The sequence below is a fragment of the Chlorocebus sabaeus genome, chromosome 2 (assembly GCF_047675955.1).
Source record: "Chlorocebus sabaeus isolate Y175 chromosome 2, mChlSab1.0.hap1, whole genome shotgun sequence".
Lineage (NCBI taxonomy): Eukaryota > Metazoa > Chordata > Mammalia > Primates > Cercopithecidae > Chlorocebus > Chlorocebus sabaeus.
The window spans coordinates 94,063,330-94,089,129 of record NC_132905.1 but is presented as its reverse complement, the minus strand read 5'-3'; the positions used below and the strand labels follow the sequence as shown (position 1 = coordinate 94,089,129).

General features: G+C 42.8%; 1 protein-coding gene across 1 annotated transcript in view; it reads left to right on the top strand.

Moving 5' to 3' along the window:
- Positions 1-25,800, top strand: part of DSCAM (DS cell adhesion molecule) — an 812,825-nt gene that overhangs the window by 754,891 nt on the left and 32,134 nt on the right. Inside the window, exons 25-29 of the mRNA XM_037985374.2 lie at positions 637-825; positions 2,013-2,303; positions 5,984-6,160; positions 17,932-17,962; positions 25,263-25,378. Coding sequence (XP_037841302.1) covers positions 637-825; positions 2,013-2,303; positions 5,984-6,160; positions 17,932-17,962; positions 25,263-25,378 — 804 coding nt within the window. The remainder of the gene's footprint in view (positions 1-636; positions 826-2,012; positions 2,304-5,983; positions 6,161-17,931; positions 17,963-25,262; positions 25,379-25,800) is intronic.

Genomic DNA, 25,800 nt, shown 5'->3' with positions numbered 1-25,800 from the left:
AGTGCTCAAGAGTGGACAGTCATCGTTAGTAGTTGTAAAAGTAGAGGCAGTGGTCCTGTGGAGGAATGAATTGTTGGAGGAATTTTTCAAACTAAAGAGAAGCCAGGTTACTGTCAGAATATTGGGATGGCTGCAAGACTTGGAGTTGTTTCTCCTAGTGTCTATGGATTATGAGACCAGGAGGGCATGAGAAGTGAGGCAGTTGAGGAAATCTTTACTCCCATTGATAACGTGTCCCTTTCCCAGAGATTCAGGTCTTGCAAAAATAACTCAGCTTCAGCCTACATCTGCACTCAAGGATTCAGGCACATAAGATCTGAGGGGCAGATACTTAGCAACTTAGTATTCCCTGCTGCCCAATATGGCTTTTAGAAGAGAATGAGCGGAAAAGTGGTTTAATTTTGACAACACTATCCAGCAATACTTTGCAGTGATAATGTCTGGTGTGGCCCAAATGACTCACTAATCAATACAGGCTGGGTTAAATTTCCTGGAATCAGAAAGAGTGAAAATGTTCCTTCTGAAGATTCTTCAGTTCTGAGAATGTTCATTCTATTACACACACAAAATGCAAACGTCAACCCACTTCCCATAGAAAGCAAACAGTGCTATGTGAATCTTTCTCATTCTCTGCAGGATACATACTGCAGTACTCTGAGGACAACAGTGAGCAGTGGGGGAGTTTTCCAATCAGCCCCAGCGAACGTTCCTACCGCTTGGAAAATCTCAAATGTGGGACTTGGTATAAGTTCACACTGACAGCCCAAAATGGAGTGGGCCCAGGGCGTATAAGTGAAATCATAGAAGCAAAGACCTTAGGAAAAGGTAGGTATGCCTTCTCGTTGCTTCTAAATATCCTCCGTTTTCCCAGCCAGAAGGGGAGATTGGAATCATAAAAGATCCATCATGTTTTATGTTTATGTGTTTGAACTTTGTCATTCCTCAGATGGCTTCAGCAGTGCCACAGCATAATGAGAGGGACAGCTGGACCTTCCAGAGTGTTCTGGTCCTCTCTTTTATTGTTTCATTTGCAGTTAAAGAGAAGAATGTCGTTTGAAAATCAAGAGTGTTGTGAATGTGAGGTGCCAAGGCTGTACAGCCATGAAGCGTGACACTTGCCCTGTCAGCCGTTTTGAGGCACCATTCTCCCTTAGCCAGCCCGTACCCCCACCTTCCTATCATTTCCACATTGCCACATAGCCCCTGCTTTTCAGAGGGAAAATGATGGGTAAATTGTTAACATTTCAAAATGAGTTGCATTTTTTTTTAAATCTAAAATGTGGACTTTCAAGGAGATGAACCCCAAAGAAATGATATTCAGAGAAAGAGGTTTTGTCCCAGGAACTCCAGAAGGAAGGAGGGGTGATGCAGCTCTGTGTGAGCAGAGGAAGAAGGTGAGGAGATGTCTCTGCAGGCTTCCCTCCCATGGGAGTCCTAACAGGTGGGGTGGGGTCAGATAGCAGGAGAGCGAGTAATGAGATGGCAAGGGTATTATTTGTGCCCGGTGCCACAGTTTTGAGTAACAAGTGGTAAGAGGTCAAATGATCTGGGATTGATTTATGCAGAAATATATCCATTAGGTCCCTGGGCTCCAAGACCAAGTGTTTAGTTGTGGAGGAAAATCTGTTGGTGCTTCCCAAATCCAACTCTGTCTTCTCTTGAGTCAGGTTCATCACATGAGGATGGAAAAAGGTCAGCCCAGCACACTACAGCGCAAACCACAGAAGGAAACCCATACATGAACGTCGTATTGTTCTTTAGGGAACTCTAAGATACCCCAAAATAACCTCCACCCATGCAGTTTTCCCTCACACACCCAGGTCATTACAGTTGGAGAAAGCCTGTTGGTCCATAAAGTCTCTATTAACGGGACAAGTTGCCAGTGCCTGTGAGTCAGACTTGAACTGAGCTCCTGGCCTCACTGGAGGAAGCAGTCTGAGGAAAGTGCGTGAAGACGCTGATGGCCTCCCCATGTGTCCTGTGAGCTGACCTCCATGTGACTTCTCCCGCAGAGCCCCAGTTCTCAAAGGAGCAGGAGCTGTTTGCCAGCATCAACACCACGCGCGTGAGGCTGAACCTCATTGGCTGGAATGACGGCGGCTGCCCCATCACCTCCTTCACACTGGAGTACAGGCCCTTTGGGACCACGGTTTGGACCACAGCTCAGAGGACCTCTCTCTCCAAGTCCTACATCCTGTATGACCTGCAGGAAGCCACCTGGTATGAGCTGCAGATGCGGGTGTGCAACAGCGCTGGCTGTGCGGAGAAGCAGGCCAACTTCGCCACACTGAACTACGACGGCAGTAAGCTGGCTGGCTTTGTGGCTCTCCTGTTTGTGTCTTGGGGAATGTGCACGTGGGCCCTGCCCCTTTCCCATCAAACATCATCTTTGCCATAGTGTGACCAGTGCCCATGGAGCCCATTAGGCTTTGGGGATTCAGTGAACTCTGTCTGGGGCTCCCTAGTTCATTATATCCAGATGACCATGACTGTGTGTCCAGAAATAAGATACTCAAATGAAATGATGCTTGGATTCTGCAAGTGTGAGAGCATAGGAGAGATAGAACAAGAAGGGTGTCAGAGCACAGGGTCCTTGGGGAGAAGCCAGTTTTAGTGAGGGAGAGTTTCCAAGACAAAGATAACCCAGCATTCCTGAAACACAGCAGTGGCCAAAGCCGTTGCCATCATCAGGAAGTGTCGTAAGCTGTGTGCCCACACTGATGGACACTGATGGAGTCTCAGTGGGGAGTCATGGGGCAGGAGTGATTTCTCTCAGGGCTGAAGGACTCTTGACCATGTGGTTCTGTGCTTGTGTTGATGTCTATGAGCTAACATTGCTTTTGTTGTCTCCCACCCCTTTCCCCACCTCATCCCAATCCACATAACAACTTTCTTTTTTGCACTCATTATGCCCTTAAACTGCATGTGCGAAAACAATTTTCCATGGTAAAGGAGCTTATGTTAGTCTCTGGGCAGGAGCAGGGTCACCGATGGAAATAGGATAATAGAAATCCATGAACACGTGCACACACACAAACTCACACACACTTGCCACTTGCATTTACTTTCCAAAAACTAGGTGAGGTGTCTCTTGACATTAGTTAACCAAAAATAAATGGTTGAAAATCTCACTCATTTTTTTCTGGTATCAAGGGCCATTTATTGCTAACTGAACAAATGCTAAGCCCAGCGAAGCTGAAAGGGAGCGTGTCCTTGACTGTAACTTAGTAGGGGAACTTTAGAAGGTCCCGGTAGCAGCGCATTGATGCTGATTTCTCACTAGGGGAACAGCAAGGATTGAGTTAGGTGCTCTAATTGCAAGGTAAAAATGGCGGCAATGCATCAGGATGAATTAGAACTCCAGCGCAACTCTCCTCAGAGCCTTCTTTTCATCTTCTGTTGGTCAGGCTAGACCACAGTGTTGAACGACTTAACCAAGAAACACCGAAACCCTTTATTGACAGTTAGCCAAACCAAGACCAAGTTGGAAGTACTCCTCTACCTGTGGGTGATGCTTTCAATGAAAGTCACTCAAAACTAAGGGCTGTGAAATTAGACAGAGGCAACCCATGAAAAGCATCAGCCCTTGAAGAGAAAGGTTGCCCTCTGAAAGAGTGATTCTTCCTCTACTTTGTGCATTCGGGAGGCCGCTTTATTAAAGCTCCAGCAAGTAGCTCCTTGGAGCACAGTTTATGCCATCCTAAGAAGAGTGTCTGTGAACCTAAGGACCCACAGAAATGACCACAAGGAGCTAATGAGGTGAAGTTGCCTGGGATTTTCATCTGATCAATTTCTCCTATAATGTCTGGATGGCTCAGAACTGGCTCTTCCTGCTTTGCACACAGAGCAGACCTACCCCAAATCTCCTGTCCAAGGTCATTTTTCCACAACACCCTCCTCCACCAGAGCCCAGGGTCTTCCTGGCACTTCTGGCCTGGGTCTCAGGGCTGTAGGAAGACCTTGAGCTTGTAGAAAGCTCTTCTAGTGTTGGTTACACCAGCCGGGGTCTCTAGCCTCTGCAGGGGCTCTGTCCTATGGCTCCAGAATAGCCTATGCCCTCCCAGACAACAACTTTTCTCTTCAGGGGCTGATGCTTTTCATGGGCTGCCTCTCTCTAATTTCATAGCCCTCACTCAAGTGACTTCATTCAAAGGTGTCCCCATCACAAAGCATCACCCACAGGCAGAGGAGAACTTCCAAGCTGGCCTCTCCTCATAATGTGGCTGAATTATTTGATCTTACAAAGTAAAGAACTTTGACACTTACCAGACACTTTACTTAGCATTTAAGGGTTCACCAAAATCCTCTGTTAACCAGCACGCATTTGAGTAGTAAGTATCTTTTTTGCTTTAGATCATTGTCTTGCAATATTCACTCTCTGGTCCCCAGCTTTTCTATAATATGTGCAGATGCCTGGGCACCCAGCTTAAATGTGCACACTGATGATATGCTCACAGCTCATGATTTAATTAGAAAACTACTCATGTGTAGAATTTGAAACTGTGATTCTAATTCACAAAGTGCTCTGCGGATTTTAAATGTTTGTCTTCTAAGAAAACATATCATTTTCTCACTTTAAGATCCCAAATTTTGAAAAATCCTGCAAGCTACCTTTACATTTTGGAAATATGAAATGACTTTATGACAGTAAGAAATAAGACTGCATATTTATATTTTCCTTGAAAGAGATTACAGATTTCTTTGGACCAAACTTATGAATAGATAGCTTTAATATCTCTGTTGTCACATCTGCCTGAAGAACTTTTTTATCTTGAGAAAACCAAGATGGACAGCCTACATTCATATCACTCAGGTTTCAGAGTCCTCCATTTATTGATCTCCTCTTTCTTCTGCCATTTCCTTAGCCAAATGTTTCTGCTTGTCCTTGTGTTGTCTTGGTTTTGCAGACCCATCCTTATGGGCATCCTGTAAGTGCTTCTTCCCTGAATTTCTAAGCATTTGGAGACTTGGATTTTCACAAAAACACTTTAAAGTTGGAAAAACAGTCTTCTTGGCTTTAGCAGAGATCTCAGAGGAACGAGGATTGCGTTATCCCTGCTCTGCTTACTAAATGCGGGATAAAGACCATTTTGCTGGGAGAGAAATTATATTATTTTTGCATTCTCTTTTCCTGAAGTGCTGACTTTCTGGCCCTTGCTGTATATGGAAAGTGCAGTGGGGTGGAGCATCTTACATAATGGAGGGTGGCAAAATACATACCCCATAAAAGGTGGATGCCTGTGTTTAGATCTCTGCATCCATTGTACTGAGCATCTGGATAGAAGGCAGCTTAAGATAGCTCAGAGTTCGTTTTCCTTCAGTGTTTCCTTATAACTCGAAATAATCTGGATTTTGTAGCACTATTTAATAATGCCTGATCAAAAGTAGGCTCCTTTAGAAACCTGGATGGGTCCCCTTTGAAAAGTTGTCTGTAGCTCTTGTACTCTCAAATGGCAGCTGTTGAAGTAGATTTGGTCTTACACCTGTGACAAAAGGCCACAAATAACCTAATCACAAGGGATTTGAGCTTTATGCGAGTGTATCTAGGACCCTCTTCCTGCACACGCACTTCTGTCCATTTGCCCAACCTTTTGTTCATTCTTTGATGTGCAATTTTTTCAAGTAGTCTCTATCAGTTGTACTGTGGGTGACAGTCAAGGGAACACTTAATTCTGGGTAGATGCATGTGGCTTTTGTCAGCACCGAGCCTGGGCCTCATGCTTTCAAGTGCCTGCACTCAGTAGTGTGTCGCAAAAGGAAGTCCTTTTCAAATGTGTGCTATAGAATAAGTTGGAAATTCAGGCAGAGGGAGGGAAATAAATACGAAAATAAGTGAGCCAGGGCCTGGAAAAAGAGTTCTTTTCATTTTTCATCACCTCCGACACCCTAGGATCACACCGCGATTTTTATAACCTGTCATCCCTAAAAGCTCCACCATGCCGTCTTCATTAATAGCCATCTAACACCGTGGCCCTGCTTTCAGGTACAATTCCTCCACTCATTAAATCAGTTGTCCAAAGCGAAGAAGGGCTGACGACCAACGAGGGGCTCAAGATGCTGGTGACCATCTCCTGTATCCTGGTGGGGGTCTTGCTGCTGTTCGTGCTCCTGCTGGTTGTGCGGAGGAGGCGGCGGGAGCAGAGGCTGAAGAGGCTGCGAGGTAGGTCTAGACCCTGCTGTCCACCTCCGCATGTCCGCTGCTGCTCTGCAGCCACCGGGAGAGATGCCAGCTGGAGAACAAACCTCAAAAGGGAGTGACTCTTCCCTCTCTGACCCAGGTCCCCCCACTGCCTGGTTCTCTGACATTCCTTCAGTGACTCTGCAGAGCCTCAGGGAAGAACAATAAGAATGTTCCTAGCTCGGTCAGAAATCAGGCGAAAACCAACCCGTCCCCTAAATCCTAGCTGTTGGTCGGCAAGGAAAATTAATTTTTTAACTCTAGTCTCTTTAATTTTCAGTGGGTCCAGCACAGCCGCCAATTATGGCTTTCTATGAAAAGATCTATCAGATTTGCTCCAGGAATGAGAATTATTTGACTGACTGCAAGTGGAAATTGAGGGCTTAGGGTACTGGCGAAGCATTGTGAAGCAGACAACACATGCCGTCCCAAATTAGAAATGGGAGCTGAAGCCTGGTGTAAGAGTTTCACTCTAATGAAGCAAAAAAATAATGAAGGCTGGAGAAGCCAGGCCAGATGAGCTCCATTGTGAACAGACGCCATGATTATAATGTCCAGCCCTGTGTCGTTCTGTGTGATGAGGCTGTTCTCAGCTTCTGGCCAAGAGCCCTTACTTGCCCTTGCTCTGCAATGTGAGGACAAGGAGTTATTTCAAATATGAAACTGTGCAGAAGTGTTCCCAGGTCCTTTGCCCTTTACCGGTGAGGGTATTTAACCAAGCCACTTTTTCGGTAAAGTGCATTACAAAGTATTTTCATTTTACTATCAGTGTAGTGTGGGAGACTGCTATGCAGCATCCTGTGTATGTTTCAAAGTTATGTTCAAAATACAAATCTGGAAGCACTCTCTCCTCAAAACGTATCCCAAACTTTACCGATACATTTAGAAAACAATGACCTCTTCTGTAAATACTTAATTTGACCATAATCCACTTAGAGCAGAGAACGTGGTAATGTTTTCACCTGTCTTCACTTATCCAAAGCACCCCTTTTTATGGAATTCTAGTACATTTTACTATCAACTTGCTTTTCCTCTGCCAACAAGTTACAGTTCCGAAGTACATTGTACTTCATCTGTACAATTAAGAATCTGTCCATGTAAATCTCCTGCAGCCGAATTAATTCAGGTAAACATCAGTCTCCTTGAAATGTTCTTTCTCAATCGTGCGAACCAATTATCTTTTAATTTTGCAGACATTACTTGAGTGAATGCTAGTTGCTTAATATGCAAAGATGAAAAGAAAGAGCTTTCTGAACTCTGGGTTTAAGGTAGGAGGTAGACCCATAGCACCTACCAGTAAAAGAACAAAACTGTCATGAATACAGAAATAGGGCTTCAAAGAAGGCCTACATCAGTGAAAAAGGAGGACAGATTAATCCCAGGTGGAGAGGGAAAGGGAAGCCACCTCAGTGCTAAGTAAAATAGAACTACAAGTGTATAACACAGCCCATTATGGTGAGAAGTTCCATACAACATGGACCGTGTTGAATTCCATTCCGTTCATGAGTGTTCATCACTAAAATACAAAAAGGATGTTTTCATAACCTTGTTCACGGTGGCCTGGACTTTAGGAGAATTGTTATGAGATACCAAGGGTGTCTGTCCTTGTTACCGTTGGATAACTATGTCTAACTACTTGCATTTAGAAGGCTATACATTGTCTGTATGAAATTTCTAAAAACCAATAGTAAATATTTCTTATTAATGATTTCAATTTTATCACAAGAGTTAAGCATCTAGGTAATGCTTCTCATCCGTCTACACCCTCTGCCAAATTCAACTTGTCTTCTTTTCCCTGACTCCTACCGCTCTTCATCCTTCCCAGCTATTATTTTATTTTTCCTATTTACCTTTGAACTTGAGCACCCCAGCAGTGCATTTCCTGTCACTGAGAGCACTTCCCGATAAAGATGCTGTGGACTCTGAGTGAGGCCTTTGAGTTGAAATGATAACCCATGCATCCTGTATTTGTATTCTTAGTAGTTCTTTGTGATTTAATTATTGCTCTATAAGGGCTCTCTCCAGAAAACATCCTGGGGCTGGCGTTTTAATTGTTGGCCTCTCTGCTTCTAGACACTAGTGTTTTGCAGTTGGGCTCGGTGAAGAGAGCAGTCCATCACCTCAGAGAACATGGCCTTTCATTCCCCAGAAGCAGTTTTGTTTTCTTTGCTCTGGGGAAAAGGTAAATCCAACACAAAGGTTTCAGTAGGAAGAAAATAAGTGCTGGGGCAAAGATTCCTAAGAGAAGTTAAGCAGCAAAGGAGTTCAGAAAAGTAGCTTGCCGTGGCACAAAGGTATCTGCAGTTCCGCATTTTGTACATGGCTAACAAAGGTTCTCAAATCAAGAATCTGACAAGAGGGCAGTCAGGATGCCAAGGATTGGGTACACAATTTCACACCAGTTCTGAGTGGCAAGTTTTAATGTAGACACACTGCAACAAATTCAATTTGACAAACCACTGTAGATTATCTACCAGGTGCAAGATGGAACTTTTTTTAAACTATTGGTAACATTTGCTTGTCGACCATTTCTATTTGATCACAAGAGTTTAGCTAGGTCCTAGAGAGAGAAGAGATTTCTAAGACTCTGAGAACTATAAAAGGTGACATTGTAGTGGCAGTGGGTCAAGACTTGCAAGGGGCAGACTCATCTCTGTACCTGTGCAAAGCACTGCCATAAAAGGACAGCGCCAGAGGTGAGGGTCATAAAGGGGAATCGATGAAAAGTCAGGCCTTGCCCCAGAAAGACCTTTGGTTCTTAGCCCTGCAGGGCCCTGAAATGTTCATTACTAATACAAAGTATTTTCAACTCACTCATGGAGGGAAATTGCAGCTGCAGAGTTTAAAGGAATAGGTGCTTATGTATTAAATATCCGGATTGCATTAGTCGAATCACCCAATTACAAGCGAACCCACGTGAGGTACAGACTCTGTGCCTGTGGAAGAATAAGTTTAAATATATTTACAGCCTCTACAGACCGAGTATTTTGATTGTCAAAAGTAAGGACAACATTTCTAGTGACATGTCAGCATTGCCTGAGCAACCATCTATCAGGATCAAAAATGGAAATAAGGAGATTTGAATTATAGAAAAATATTATAGGGATCCCCAGTGGATTAGAGTGATTAGGTGAGATCAATTTTATATGGTTGAAATTGATCACATTTTTCAATTGCTAGAAACTACAAAAATGTTTATAAGCTGAGTATGCTTTACTGTGTAGACAAGTAACCTAGTTAGATGAATATAATATGATGTTATTTTATGTAAAATTTTAGATAGAAAGAAAGAAAATGGGACTCTAGCAGTGTAGTCAACCTATATTCTCTCTTCCTGAGTACTTTACTAATTTTAGAGCATAGCGACCTCCTAAACTCTAAATTGCCTGCAAGTGCCCACATTTTTTAAAAATCTATAACCTTATCCAGGAGTTCAGGAGCTGCATTTTGCTTTTAATGGTGCCCTGGTTTTTCTTCAACTTCTAGATCCTTTGAAGTGCAAGGTTATAGAGTGAGTCACTGGTTGGGCCTGAGATGCAGGCAGCCCCAACCTTATAAAATGTGATCCCATGTCAAGTAATCAACTCCAGTCTTTCTAAAAGCCCCCTCCTTTGGTATGCATTTATGCAAGAAAGCACAAGCTAACTCAGCACCAGTTAGCGTGGATCAACCTGCAGGACTTCAAATAAGCTAAAGATAAAAATCAGTGAGGGATGTCACATTTGACCATGCTTTTGTGGCAAAGTGTCTTGCTTCTCTTGAATGGAAATGTGTTTATTATTTTAAAGATGCTTTGAAATGGATTGTTACAAAACTGATCAATTCTAGAAGACCGTTCCCAAAGAGGATCTGGGTTCATGGTGCTGTGCAGGCAGATTAAAGGGTAGGTTATGAGGAATCATTGTTATTTTCTGCGTTCTAACGGGACATTTATCTGCTCTGCAAATGAGCTCAAAGCTCCCCTCATTTGGAAAACCAAAAGGTAACTTGAACTTTGCTCATCTAAAGCAGGAATGTGCATCCAGGAGCCCAGTGACACTTAGACTTGAGACAGACTCAAAGTCTTAGTAGATGCCCCAGCACTAATGCATAAAGCCACCCTAAATGTGGGAAGCCCACATTGTTAATGAATTAGTAGCACACATGCACCCTAGAGATTTCATTGCCAAGTGTGGCTAAGATGGCATTAGAAGCCTGTACCCTGAAACTCTTTAGTTCTGTGCTTTGTGTTTTCTTTTTCTTTCTTTCTTTCTTTCTCTTTCTTTCTTTTCTTTCTTTCTTTCTTTCTTTCTTTCTTTCTTTCTTTCTTTCTTTCTTTCTTTCTCTCTCTCTCTCTTTCCTTCCTTCCTTCCTTTCTTTCTTTCTCTCTCTCTCTCTCTTTCTTTCTTTATTTCTGTCTTTCTGTCTTTCTTTTTCTTTCTTCCTTTCCGTTCCTTTCCTTTCCCTTCCCTTCCTTTCCCTTCTTTTCCCTCCTTTCCCTTTCTCTCTCCTTTTTTCTCTCTCCCTCTCTCTTTCTCTTCCTCTCTTTCTCTCTCTCTCTCTTTCTTTCTGTCTTGGTTTGTTAATGAAATTATTCTTTGAAAACATCAAACTTGTTATGGCAAACTGAATAGAAAAGGCTCTCTGCATCTGAAAGCGGGAAGCAAAGAGCATGGGGGTGAGGGGGAGTCGAGGGCTGCCCGTGGAGGGGGACCAGGGAGTGGGCAGTCGGGAGGGGATTGTGGGTCTCAGCTGGGCCCTGGAGCTCTGCCTTGCCTGAGTGTTCTATTTTGTCTGTGTCTGTGCATGCAGTTTTTTCAGATCACCAGTATATATGGCCTTCTTTTTTAAATATATGTCTGCCACAGTTTTCAAATCAGCTTTTATCTGAGCATTGTGATGACTGGAAGTCCTATTTGGGGTCTTGTAAAAATGTAAATGCAGGTTTATAGCCCTTGCAAAAATAGCTACTTTATGAGACTATTTCAATTCCACAGAAAGGCAGGGACTGTTGAGGGAGAGGCTACAAATAAAAGCTTTTGATGGATGGTAATATAAGGTCAAAATCTGCTACCCTCAAATGTTTTTTTGTGGGTGTCTGCAGGTGACTGTCCAGTAAAGGTATTAACCTAAGCATCTTCCAGTTTACGTAACTAGAACTTCAGACATTAAAACATAGCCTTGTGGCTACAAACAAAATTTCTCTTTTTTAAAGAAAAATTTGGGTGTGCAAAATGTGAGGCAATTCAGCCTCTCAAGCTTTGCACAGTCGCAGTGCCTGGGGTCGTGGTGAGCACTCTCCCATGCCATGCAGTGGCATGCTCTGCCTCGTTGATATGCAGCTTCATGCCAGGCACATCACCAGGATGCAAGCCGTGGTCTATAAACAGAACACAGGAACTGGGCAAGGCCAAGCTGGGAGCCTCCACATCCAACCAGAGGTGCCATTTCCCAAAACTCGATCTAACCACATCCTAATCCACAGGCTACTAATGCTTCCCATTGTTTCGCTCCTCTTTCTTTTCCATAGTACTTCACTATACACCATCTTGCCTTAGTCTTTCAATAGCTGTGCAAAACAGTTGAGTATGAACTGCCCATTATGATGCCCCATTTTCTTTCTTTTCTTTTTTTTTTTTTTTTTTCTGAGACAGAGTTTTGCTCTTTTTGCCCAGGCTGGCATGCAGTGGTATGATCTTGGCTCACCACAGTCTCCACCTCCCAGGTTCAAGCAATTCTCCTGCCTCAGCCTCCCGAGTAGCTGGGATTATGGGCATGCACCACCGTGCCCAGCTAATTTTGTATTTTTAGTAGAGATGGGGTTTCTCCAAGTTGGTCAGGCTGGTCTTGAACTCCCAACCTGAGGTGATCTGCCTGCCTCAGCCTCCCGAAGTGCTGGGATTACAGGTGTGGGCTACCACATCCAGTCATGATGCCCCATTTTCTGACATGAAAACTGAAGGCCAGCTATAGAATTATCCAGAATCACGTATGAGTCTAGGCAGAGCTAGAAGGGAGTTCAGATCACTCTCCCTACCCCACTCCTCTTGCCTTGAAACTTCTGTAGGATTTTGAATATTCAAGTAAGAAACAGGTTTTCTCATCAACATTAAGTAAGCTCTAAAGGTTTATCAATTATACCTGGAATTAGACGATGTATTAACACAGTATCAATAGCTACTATATAATTTTGCCCATCAAAATACTTGGTCTATTGATTTTGTGTCTCGATATTCCCTGCCCTTCACCCTTCCCCTAATTATATTTTAAATATATATACATTATAGAGAGAGAGACATATACATATTCCTTCTAGCTTGCATATCTTCAACCTACTGCCTCTTCTGACTCTTTTCTCCACTGAATACTTGAGACTATTCTGTCATCAGCTACACTACCTCTCAATTCCTCCCAAATTCTCACAGTCCCCTTCCACTCGCCACCCAAATGTAACTGCTTTCCTGAAGACAGATGACCAGTTATTCTCTGATCTCCACATTATCCTTTCAACCATCATTTTTTAGCCCTCTTTGCAGCATTCAGAGCGTTAGCAAATGTTGTCTTTTGAAATGCCTTCATTCCACATTTTAATATCACCGGATTATCCTGCTATCGTTTCTCCATTATTTCCCAGCCCAACAGATAAGGGAGGAGCCCAGAGCCAAGGATGGATGTGTGGGAGTAGCAAGGGGCTTTAGAAAAGATGTCGCAAAGTCTGAATCTCAGATTGATCTGAAATGTGTGGAAAAAAATGTGACAGGCAATGCAAGGGCTGTTTAGCTGTGTTTGTGCAAGAAGAACACGGCTGTGAACAATGTTCTCATATTAACAGATGGCAGGTAGACAGGAGAGCTGCTCAGCATCTGCTTTGCTTGGTGTGTACCAGGAGAAATGCTATTTGAATCAGAAAATGTGGACCAGGAATTATAAAAAGAAGGAAGGAAGGAAGGGAGGAAGGGAAGGAAAGGAAAGAAAGGAAGGAAGGAAGGAAGGCGGGAGGGAGGGGAGGGGAGGGACTCAGGATGCTGATGAAAATAATCAGCGCCCTGATAGTTTAAAATGATTTATTTTTTTCAAAACATATTGTGTATTAGCCATTATGTGGAGGTGTAGATGTTGCTTTTTGCAGACAATGTTTACAAAGAACTATTACACAAGTTCCAAAGCTTAAGCAGCCTAATGCAGACACAATAAATGTTATGCTGTTTCACTGAAGGCAAAGATCTCCACCACCACTAAAAACTTAGGGAAGCTGTCATGGGGTTCCAGTCCCATGATTCTGAAGGACAACATTTTAGGGTTCTGAACAAAATTTTTCCAGACGTAACCCCAAGATCTTTCTGGATAACCTTTCAACAATCAAATGCAAATTAGAGGTGGTAGAAAATGATTGTGCAGATGGTCCCTGACTTACTGTGGTTCAACTTAGGAGTTTTTGACTTTACAATAGAGCAAAAGTGATACGCATTCAGTAGAAACTAGATTTTGAACTCTGATCTTTGTCTGGGTTAGTGACATGTGATCCAACACTTTTACATGAGATACTCAACACCTTATTATAAAATAAGCTCTGTGTTAGCTAGTTTTGCCCAACTGTAGCCTAGAGTAAGTGTTCCGAGCATGTTGAAGATAGGCTAGGCTAAGCCCTGATGTTTGGTAGGTCAGGCATATTAAATGCATTTTTGACTTAGTTATATTTTCAATTGATGATGGGGTTCATCAGGAGGTAATCATAAGTCAAAGAGCATCTATACCCTGTACCCATTTTCAACAACAGTAGATTCATTCTGGACATTATAGATTGAAATAAGTTAGTTGAGGTTATAGAAAGGATGTTTTGTGCGCAATCAGGGAATAGAAGGGACCACCAGGGGCCAGAACAAACTCCATTTGCATTTTGACAGGGCTGATTAATAAGGGAACACCAGGATGTTGCTGAAAGCATGGGCAGGTTGATCCAATCTTGGAGGCCACATATATCCTGGTGGGGAAGCTAATGAATTAGAGGGACGAATCCACATTTTAAGAGATTTTGAAAGGCTGGAACCAAGAAGATACAGTTTAATAGGAATAATTGTGAAGTCTTCTATAGAAGTTGTAAAAAAAATTCATTTGCAACACATATAATGAGCATTGTGCTCTCCCTAGTGTGCTAGAAGATCAAGAATTACCAGCATCTTTCTCAACCTCATTTAATAAAGAAATAAAAAAAATCTCAGGCCTTTCAAAGAGGAGAGTCCCAAGTGGGGAATTACCTAGAAATCATGCCGTATGAGGAGTGGCTAAGAGAATTAGAGAATGTAACCCAGAAAAGAGAAAGGTAAGGCCAAGCAAGGGAAATGCACCTCCATAGAAATATCTGAATGGCTTGCAAATGACTTCAGGTTAAAATTACATCAAGGAATTTCTGCATGAAAAAAGGAAGATGTCTCTCACAGTTAAATGTGTCCTCAGTAAATCTTTGTGTAGCTTCACTGTGGATCAGGGACAGGACTGTGCCCAAAGGGGCCAAGAGAAAGACAACCCAGAAACAGGTGGGCACAGTATGAGCTGGGAAGAGATGTGTGAGATATAAGGCAGAGGTTCAGGGAAGCAGAGGGAACTGAAGCTTCAGCCCTGCCTACTGGGCATGGGAGGGTGCACGGAGAAAGTTGAATCTGCATGGGGTGGTGGGGACAATGGAGGGCTTTGCACTAGCAAAGCCTTGAGCTCTCTGCAGAAAGTGGCAAGTGCAGGAAACTCAGAGAGAGGTTGGAGGTTACAAGTGAGCGGCAGCAGAGCCGGATGACAGTTTGGACCAGCATGGAAGATGGTTCTCTGTGCTGATGAGGGCTGTTGCAACAAGGTCCTTTTGAAGGTTTCAAGCACAGGTGTGATGCAGTAAGATGGATTCCAAGTCTTCACCCTTCCTGCAGTGTGGGTATCAGTGTTGGGCACACCAGCAATAATGATGCTGACTAATAAGTGAGATTAGGGCTGAGAAGAGAAGAAACAAAGGTTCCCCTGGGGACGTGCTGACTGGGAGAGACCTGCAGACCTGGAAGGCAGGAGAGTACTGGGAGGAGAGGAAGGGCACTAGGTGTGCAGCAGGAGCACTGACCCCAATGCTGGAGTGGCAGTGGCCCCAGCTCTAGATTCATGTAGACAGAGAATATGTGCACGTTTGTGTAAGACATTGTGAAAGGGATTCCAACATTCATTAGGAGGCCAATCTGAAAAGTCTTTATTGCTCTTAAGAGTCTGTGAATCTGGGACTTTAATTTTTTTCTTGGCTTGTCTCAGACTCTCTTCTCACCCTTAATGAAAGTGTGACCCAGATGAGACTCTGCCATCTTCTTTTTGCACTCTCGCTATGGGGATATGAAAAACACCCAGACCCTCATCTCAGCCCTGGCATCTTTCCAAACTTGATTCCAAATTTGCCTCTGAACAGCCTCACCTAATGTCCCCCGATATTGAAATTAGATGAGTCTCTCCCCAGATTGCTGCTTCCATGTTGTTTGAGACCATTCCTGTCACTCATGTTACTACATCTAGCTCTGCATATCCCAAATCTTGCCCTTTTCCTGGATTCCCTGCAACTCCTCCTTGTCCCACTGTACACCTGGTAGGACTCTGATTCTTACAGATTTCCTCTATCTTCACATTATAATGTTACCCACACAACCGCTGCTCTCTCTTCCAATGCCCAGAGCCTCTCACTTGGACTAAGGACTAAGAAGCTTTCAATAAGTCCCAGGCCACCACCTCCCCATTCAGAGCATTCTGGATTGCCCGGTGGATGCGAGTTCACAGTACCCACACCCATCCACCACCCACCTCTGCCGTTCTTTTTCCTCTCTCCCCTTGGCCCAGGTAGAAGCTTTCAGGTCAGTAATACAACGTCACATCTTAGCTCTTTAATGTCTAGACTGTGCACCAGACCACCATCCTGGCAACTTCTCTGTCCAGTCAAACTGACCTAGTCATTACTTCTCAAATGGGCTCATAATTCCAATGCATGTGAATTCTCTGCATGGAGCACACTGCCCGTTCATGTCAAAACTCCCCACATCCCATGCTCCTTTAAGGTAGGGGCAGTGTTAGGTTGAGGGAAGGGTTGACCCAAACGGCTTTGGGCATCTAGACCTCTGAAAGACCTGAGCCTGGGGGAGGATGCCTGCACGTGGCAGCCAAGAGAGGTCTGCTGTTGGCATGGCAGTCATTGCAGGGAGCTCTTTTCTCCCTGCTGGGCACTGCAATTCCTTAGTATGTTGCCATGACCAGCTCATAGGAGAGCACTTGATGACTGACCAAGAATAGGAAAAGGAGAATTATTGTGGTGGGCAGAATGAGGAAAGCAGTTGATTCTGAAGACAATTGAGGCTGATAACTCTTCCAAGTGTGAACTGAAGTGGGATGTTTACTCCTTGAATTTGTTTCCCCCTTTTTAGAGTATTGTACCAGCCACTGCTTGGTAGTTCCCTGGAGCTAATTAAGTCCAAGCTTCTGGCGGCATTATATGTATGTGTGTATATATATGTATACACATACACGAAGTATATATAAGCACATATATATATATATACTTTGTAAGTGTTAAGTCATTGGGGAAAGAGGAAATTCATTATATTTGCTGTGTCTTTGCAGATAAGTATAAAGACATGAACTGGGAAATCCAATGCTATTTTGCTTTCTTTTCTTTGCTGTGTGGGTGGAGTAGATGGGCCCTGTTTCATTTCCCAGACTGAACCCATCTGTGCACAAAACCAGGCCCCATCTTGGGGTTACCATTGGGACTGGCCGACTTAACGAACTAAGCTTGGCTCATGGCGAGGACAGCCTCTACGTGGTCATTCTGTGACTGTCCACGTCTTTCAGAAATAGCATGCTGCTCACTGTGCAGAAACTGACCATGTTTGCCAGCCCCCAAAGGCATGAGATGGAAATGCTCCCACATATGTATTCTTTCACTGCAGAGCTGGTCACACCGTCAGTTGAGTCCATTTCCGGAAAGTTCTGTTCATTGAACAGTATACTTAGCATCAAGACTTTTTAGAGAGCAATGAAATAAAAAAGAAAAGAAGGTTTTTGTGCTCTAAGTAAGGAAACATTCATTTTTGCCAGGACCAAATGTGTAAAAAGAATAAATTATATTTTAGGGAAACAGGAATTTCAAAATAGCACCACCAAAAAAAATTGGATTTTTTTTTCTACACTTTTAGTCAGGATTCCTTCTGTCAGGAGTGATAACCAGGTCTTGGTAAACAATGTCCTCAGAGAAAAAAAAATGAAGTTTTTTTTATTTCTGAATTCGAAATAAACATCTAAGTTTCCAGGAACATTTATATTCCATTTATACAATTCTTTGGTCAACCCGAGGAACTCAGAGCTCTATAATAATGCCACTTACTTCTGATATTTTGATAACAAAAAGCATGGGTTTGTTCAACATAAATGATATACTCTCAAAATGTTAATTTTCTGACTACCGAAAATAAAATTGGATTTCCTAGAAGTTACTGTAGATTGGAATAAAACATTTAGTAGATGTCTGAGAATGCTATAATCATAGGATAGTTATATTGCTCTTTCTGTAATTAAGATATATTTTAAAAGTCTCATTTAGAAGAAATAAGGACTCCATAAAACTCGAGGTCATTAGTAGTAATCTGGGCATATGCTTGTGTTTACAAATGACTGTTGTGATCTGACTGTAGAGTATTTGTCATGAATGCCTCAGTGAATGTTAATGAGTTATTTACCGTGTACTAATGTTAACTTTCTTTCCCCAGATGCAAAGAGTTTAGCTGAAATGCTCATGAGGTAAGAACAAGACCCCAGATATCGTGTTTGAATGAACAATTTCCAACTCGCCTTGATAATTTCTTTTCTTTTTTAATAATGGCAGTCTGAAATGGATAATGTCTTTTTTTTTAAGAAAACAATGCAATTTCCTCTACATTCCAAAATATTTATGTAATACCTCGCTGAAGGTGTAGATGAAACTGATGTATTTATAGACATGTCTTGTTGGCTGGACACAACCGATAGAAGGCTTCCCATTAGCCGGGGAACAGAGGCACATAAAGAGGAAGTAGCTTTAATTTAGTAAACCTAAATTTACTACTCGTGAGGTCAAGCCTTCTTTCTAACAGAGTCATCCAAGTTAAAGGAAAAGCACAAAAGGAATGTGCTGTGCCCCCTGCTCTTCAAAGGCTCTGGGTCTCCATCAGCATCCTCCACCAGGGCACCCATCAGCTCCTCTTACCACTGTCTATTCACTGTCTGTTCTGGTCCTGGAAGTCACAGCCTTCATAGTTCATCCTCACGTTAGGAGGAGCCAGCACAATAGTTACCTCATTCATAACCATGGAGGGGATGAATGAAGAGTGGTTATTGAGTAAGTACGAGAATGTTCACAACTGTGGAAGACAGAAATGCATCCTTCACAGCTTTCCTTTCACACGTCCACAGGCTTGTGATCGGCAAAGCTGTGACAAGCGTGTTGCTTTCACGTCCCCAAACTCTATTTTCCACCCAGTCGCCCTCTTCAAACGTTCAGTTTTCTTGTGCTGTCCCACCTTTTTACTCTGTAAATACCGGAACACTCTGATATGAAGCATTTACACGTATGGATTAATTGCCTGATGCGTTACCTCAGCCTGATATTTGCATTTTAGGGCTTTCATATTGCAATGATTAAATGAAAAGTGAAAAAGGAAAATCAGACTCTAGAAAATAAGTAGGGAAAATGTCAAGGACTCCGATGGTGAACTCAACATTGCCAGTTTAGGATAATTTACGTGGGAGAGAAAGAGGGTGGATCTAGGATCTCTTCCCACTCCCATCACCAACACATTTGGCTGTGACTTCCTTCTCCATCTACACATATAAAATTAGTACTTTTTTGTTATTTAAAAACTTCACATGTTCCATATCACTAGTATCTTTGAAGACTGAAAGCAGTAGTAGAATGCCATTGGCACACAGATTCCATCCTACAGACATTTTGTTTGGCCATACTGTATTTTAAAACAATGTGAGTCGTAGGTAAAACAATGATATGAAGGATAACTCTTTTGTTGTTGTTGTTGTTGAGATGGAGTTTTGCTCTTGTTGCCCAGGCTGGAGTGCAATGGCGTGGTCTCGGCTCACTGCAACCTCCACCTCCTGGGTTCAAGCGATTCTCCTGCCTCAGCCTCCCAAAGAGCTGGGATTACAGGCACCCACCATCATGCCTGGCTAATTTTGTATTTTTAATAGAGACAGGGTTTCACCATGTTGGCCAGGCTGGTCTCGAACTCCTGACCTCAGGTGATTCACCTGCCTTGGCCTCCCAAAGCGCTGGGATTACAGGCTTGAGTCACCGCGGAAGGATAACTCTAAAATGCATTTATTGTGACTGATCTGATGAATGTTGGTGCCATCTGCCACAATGAGGAAGATAGAGGCAGGCTGTGGACTTTTGATTTTTTTGGAAGGTAGGTTGGGAGGAGGTGTTGATGGGAATGAAAAGACCTGTTTGGGTCATGTTGAATTTGGGATTATTTTTAAGACATCCAGAGGAAGTGTCAAATAGACAACTGGTAGCAGAAATCTGGAGCTCAGAGGAAAAGCAAAGATGCAAATTCCCTGTACAGTATCTCCTTTACAAGGGGTACTTCATCACACTTCCGGGAGAAGATTACAGACGTTGCATGAGATGCCTTCAGCCCGTGGTCTTTGTTTGTGTGACATTTATGGGTCACAGGGAATACATCCAAACACCCATACGCTTGTGTTGAGCAGATCTGATAAAACATGGGAAAGAAAGAAGTCAGAGTCACTTGACTTGTAATAACTGATCTACCTAATAAAAGAAATTGTCAAAGATAGACTTTAAAAATATGAATTAGTTGATGACATTTAAAATGAGGAGATTTCATATAAAATTTGGCCTTCTGGGCTGGGCGCGGTGGCTCACGCCTATTATCCCAGCACTTTGGGAGGCCAAGGTGGGCGGATCATGAGGTCAGGAGATCGAGACCATCCTGGCTAACAGGGTGAAACCCCGTCTCTACTAAAAATACAAAAAATTAGCTGGGCGTGGTGGCGGGTGCCTGCAGTCCCAGCTGCTATGGAGGCTGAGGCAGGAGAACGGTGTGAACCCGGGAGGCAGAGCTTGCAGTGAGCCGAGATCGCACCCCTGCACTCCAGCCTGGGCGACAGAGCGAGACTCCGTCTCAAAAAAAAGAAAAAAAAATTGGTTTTCTGATTTCTCTTGAAAATGCCCTGGCCATACTGGACACCACTGAGGTCATAATGGTGCCTGGAGGTAGGCACAGTGCCCCTTAAGAATGGCGTGACTTTTGCTCACCACAGCAGCCCCCACCCCTGGCCTGCTTCACCAGTCCGTACACTGAGCAGGACTCCTGCAGCCCCCCAGACAGCTTCTCCTCCCCTCAGCTGTGCTCTGCACAACCTATCCTGGCCCTTCCCCTATCTACGTCCAAACTGTAAATCATGCCTTTGTCCAGAGGCTGTGAAACTGCAGGCTATATTTTCTGACATGTTCAACATTTGTTCAGTTAGGATGATTTGCTTTTTCACTTCTTCTGATGTTCTAGAGTGTGTTCCTACTTCTTCTCCCTAGTCTCTGAGAAAGACATTAGCAAGCATCCCCTATAAACAGGGCAATTGCTGTGGTTGCAAGACCATCTGTTGATAAGAGGAGGAATTAATTATGGTCTTCCTATTGCCAGTTGCCAGGATGAATTAGGAATAGTAAAACCAGTAATCACAACCACTTCTGATAGTTACAGTGGTTTTCCTTCAAATGGTCAAAGTGATTGAAAAGGAAGAGAATTTTCAAGCTCCTCAAACAGGTGGATTTGTATGGGATTAATTTAGAAGTAAAAGCAAAGCTTTTACCCATGAAAGGTTGGTTCAATCTAAGTTTGGCAGGTGAATGGGCCAAGCAAACAAAGACCTCTTTACCTAACTGGTGAATTTAGGATCAACCATTTTTGGACATGTCCCAAGGGGTCCAGACAAATCGTGTCCGTTGGCAGAGAGAAGGATACTGAACAGCTACCCCTGGTGTGTGCTGCTATTGTCTCTGGAAGTCAAAGGAGCTGGCAGCCTGGTACAGTGAGAATATGAACCACAAGTCTATGTTCTAGGCCCAGTGTGGCCATAAGCTGGTTTTCAGATCTTAGCAGGTCATTTTGCCACTTTGTGTCTTGCTTTCCTTACCTAAAAAATAAAAATAAAATATTCAACATTGTTTCTAGCTTTATCACTCCATGTTCTGTGTTCTAGGTGAATGTAACATTTATTTTTCAACCATTTTCTACCAAGAAGTATCTGCGTATTTCAGGGAGATTAGCTGAGGGCCAGGCCAGGAAGGCAGGTGGGACAGCAGAACATACCACTCAGCCTGGGTCCCCAGGGATCCCTGGCATGGCAGCATCACCCATTGCTGAGCTTCATGCTCCTAGATACCCACCTATTTCACCCATGCACATCACCCCAGGGAAGAGAGACTGCATCCCTTACACCCAGATAGAAAGGTTGTCCTTTTATATTTTTATGCAAGATTAAAGAAAAGAAACAGCCTTCTAAGAGGTGCTTGCTCTAAAGAGCTAACCTGTATACTGTAGAGAGCTAACATGTATAATGTTTAAGGTCCAGGAATCAGTATTAGTGAGTGAGTTGGGTGTAAGTAGAAAAATGTTCAAATGGAATGGTCAAATTAGTTTAGCTTTTTTGATGTTCGTATTTTTGTGCACATAAAAAATCTCTACCCTAGTGTTATAATGAGCTACGCTCCTAACAGTCCCATAGTCATTTGTACATTTAAGGAGTGTTCTGTGTCATATTTGGGAGGATGATGGACTATTAAGACTTTGAAGAGTGGCAGTGGCTGCAAATAATTGATTGGCTAAGCCGGGAAATTCTCTGCCCTGTGAAACCCCCTCTGCTCTCCTCTTCTTCTCATTTTAATCAAACAACCAGATGGCAAATAAATGGATGGTTGAAGATTATAGCTCAATAATAACTAATATATTTAGCATGATCCTATGCCATGCCAAAAAGATGCAATTTTTGCTTCCACAGTGAAAACATTTGGACTCTTTTTCCAGGTTGCAAATGAGGTTTGTTCAAATCACTTTTTTAAGGTTTGCTGCCATTCTAATGACCAATTGTTATCATTTTTGAGGTTCACAGAACACAGAGTGATAAATATAAATGTAACAATGGACGGTCAAAAATGACAGCAAATATTAAGTAATGAAATAACTTAGTTGGAATCCAATGACCCTTTCAGAATGAGAAGGATATTATTGCCTCAAAACAAAGTCACTCAGCTCACATTGTGCCCTCCAAATAAATCAGTGTGAGGATTTACTTAACAGATATTTATTAAGCACTTACTTTGGCCATATACTGTTCTAAGTTCTAGGGAGACACAGGAAACAGAGCAGGTGAAGAAAACCCTGGTAGAGCCTATTTTCCAGTGAGAGAGGCAGATAATGGATAAGATAAGTCAATTAAGTATATGCTAGAGAGTAGTAAGTGCCAAGGAGATGAAATTAAACAGAGAATGGGGAGAGGACTCATGAGACATCCCCATCACAGGGCCAGCCTGGCTCCACTGGAAAGATGGCATCTGAGTTGAGCCTTGCAAGGAGGGAGCCAGCTGTGGGGGTTTTGGGGGTAGCCGGGGAAGTGTGTTCTAAACAAAGGGAGCCGCCAAGTGCAAAGAGAAAGAAGAACTGTGAGTCCGACTGAGTGCAGTGGGTCACACCTGTAATCTCAGCACTTTGGGAGGCCAAGGCGGGCGGATCACGAGGTCAGGAGATCGAGACCATCCTGGCTAACAGGGTGAAACCCCATCTCTACTAAAAATACAAAAAAAAAAAAAAAGCCAGACGTGGTAGCAGGCACCTGTAGTCCCAGCTACTCAGGAGGCTGAGGCAGGAGAATAGTGTGAACTTGGGAGGCGGAGCTTGCAGTGAGCCAAGATCGCACCACTACACTCCAGCCTGGGCAACAGAGCATGACTCCGTCTCAAAAAAAAGACTGCAGTGAACTGTGATTGCACCACTGCACTCCAGCCTGGGTGACAGAGCAAGACCCTGTCTCTAAAAAAAACCACAATCACAACAACAACAACAACAACAAACAATTAGCTTCTGAATCTCAAGGTTTGTTGGGCCATTTTCTTATAGTCTTCTGAGGAGGAAGAATTTACCTCTAGCCTTGGTCGTCCTGGCTCGCAGGGTCGAATCATGTTCTAAATCTTGATGCCAGCCAGTCGTGGTGGTTCACAGCCGTTATTTAGCCTGCTTCCTGTGGCAGTCTGGTAGCAGACCCCTTATTGTTGTTTAAGTATAGCCTGCACTTGGTGTTCATCGCTATTTAATAGAGCAGCCGCTGACTGCCTCATAACTATTCATGAAGAGCAGAAGGAACTAGCTCACACTTCTATTTTTGGTGCAAGGACAAGCTCAAGTCCCTAGTGAGGTTTCTAAACAGATCTTTGGGATATTCACAGAGGAGTAGTTCCCCATATGTTTTTGTGGAAATATAGCTTGTCTAAGCATGCCGTAAGTGCACACCCCCAAGTAACCAAAATGCTCTTCATTTTATATGATTATTTGAATTTTTTTGTTACTCTCTTTTTAAAAAAATCAATAAATGAGAAGTGAGTTAAGTAATTTGAAAGAGCACAGAGACCATGTGAAAAATCAGGACAAAACGTTTGAATTTGGGCTCTGCATAATTAGCATGATGTAGGTACATAACCCAGTTCCTCATCTGCAGAGCAAGAAATCTGGTTCAAGATCAAGTCCTAAGTAGAAATGTTGCACCTTTCAGAAGTTGTCTTTCTCATGGGATAATTTGCTTTTCTTCAAATGAGGAGTATACATGGATCTCATCAGGCAAACATCTAAGGGGGTACTTGAGTGAACTTCACTTTGGGATAATTAAGGTTCTGTCCACCACTTGGTTCAAGAATGGATGAGTCCTCATTAACAAGGAAGAATCGGTGGAGGCAGAGCCCTGGGACTTGGGGTGAATGGCTCGGTTAGAGGGGAAAGCATTTAAAATGTAGTGTGAGTATTCCTATTTCGGTCTCCATTGAAAGTAACACAGAGGTAAACCATTATTGAGTTAACTAGGCTCCGGAAATCTTTCTCCAAACCAGTGTTAACAACAATTAAGCTGGATTGATGGATGCCATAGATTATGCCATTGATTGGATTATCCAAGGGACTGTTACTTCTTAGAGGATGCTTTAGCAAATACTATTTGAACATCTAGTAAAGTCTTATTATTCTGTAAAGACTGAACAACCACCCTTCTAATGTGGATTGCTAATTAAGGTCTTTATTGACTTTCTTAGATTTTTGTGCAACGTGGAGATTTTTTTTTAACTGCAGGCCATAACTGAATACAATTCTACCATGCAGTTTTACTACTTATTTTCATTTACTTTTAGAGAACAGCTCACTCTAAGAGTAATTTTCTGGAACACAAATTTTGAGATTAAATTATGATAGTAATTGCTTTTCTTTTTTCTATTCTAAAATGTACTATCAGTTAGGAAAACTAATGTCAGGGAAGCTAACAAGGTTTGTGATTTGCTTCTAGAACAAACATAAAATGACACGAGATATAAATACAAATCCATTAGTAAAACTCCCATCCGACAAACAGCTGGTGCACGTGCTTTTTCCCTCACCATCTTTGGAATATCTGGTGCTCTATTCCTCACCCTCACTGGAATATCTCGTATCTGACAAATGAAAATACTGTTGGTTTTTAATTGCTTTTCATTTGTTTCATTTAGCATTTACACAAGAAATGAAAACTTTCTAAAGATTCTATTGATAGATGTAGAGGCAGTCTCTACTGACAATTTGTATTTTCTGAAACTCCACAGCCAGCTGAAATTTAATATTAATAAATAACATTTGAATGAAGGAAACACTTTCATAGTATGTACTTTTTCTGTTCCCCTCCCCACAAGGTATTGTATATTTAGACAATAAACTAAGTTGGTATACAGGTGCATGTTGGTAGAATGTTAACACTGAACTGGATTTGTTAATGCATTCTCCCATTTTATTCCCAGTAAGAATACCCGGACTTCAGATACCTTAAGCAAGCAGCAGCAAACCCTGCGAATGCACATCGACATTCCCAGGGCTCAGCTTTTGATTGAAGAGAGAGACACAATGGAGACCATCGGTAAGGTGCCCTATTTGCCACTTTACACAAAGTGGCTGCCACAGCCATGCCATCTCAATCCAAACCCCAGGGTGTGGGAAATATTAGACAGGAGAGTGTCTTGAAGGCTACCTGAGTACAAAAGCTAGAAAGCAGAGAGTTGTTCTTGTGAAAAAGAGTAAGTACCAGCAAATGTGCAGAAAATTTGACTTATATCTACCACCATATATGCCAATATGCCATTCATTTCCAGGCATTTGGGACAGAAATCCCCCAGCTCTGATCCATTTGGGATCTTTCCAGGGGAGGCTATGGATGCCACTCCAAGGAATAAACATCTGTAATCAAATACACATCAATCCAGAAGGCCTGCACTCTAAAGCCCCAGGTTGAAAATCCACTCTGTGCCCCCCTCATCAACTCTGATAACGCAAGCCGTCATT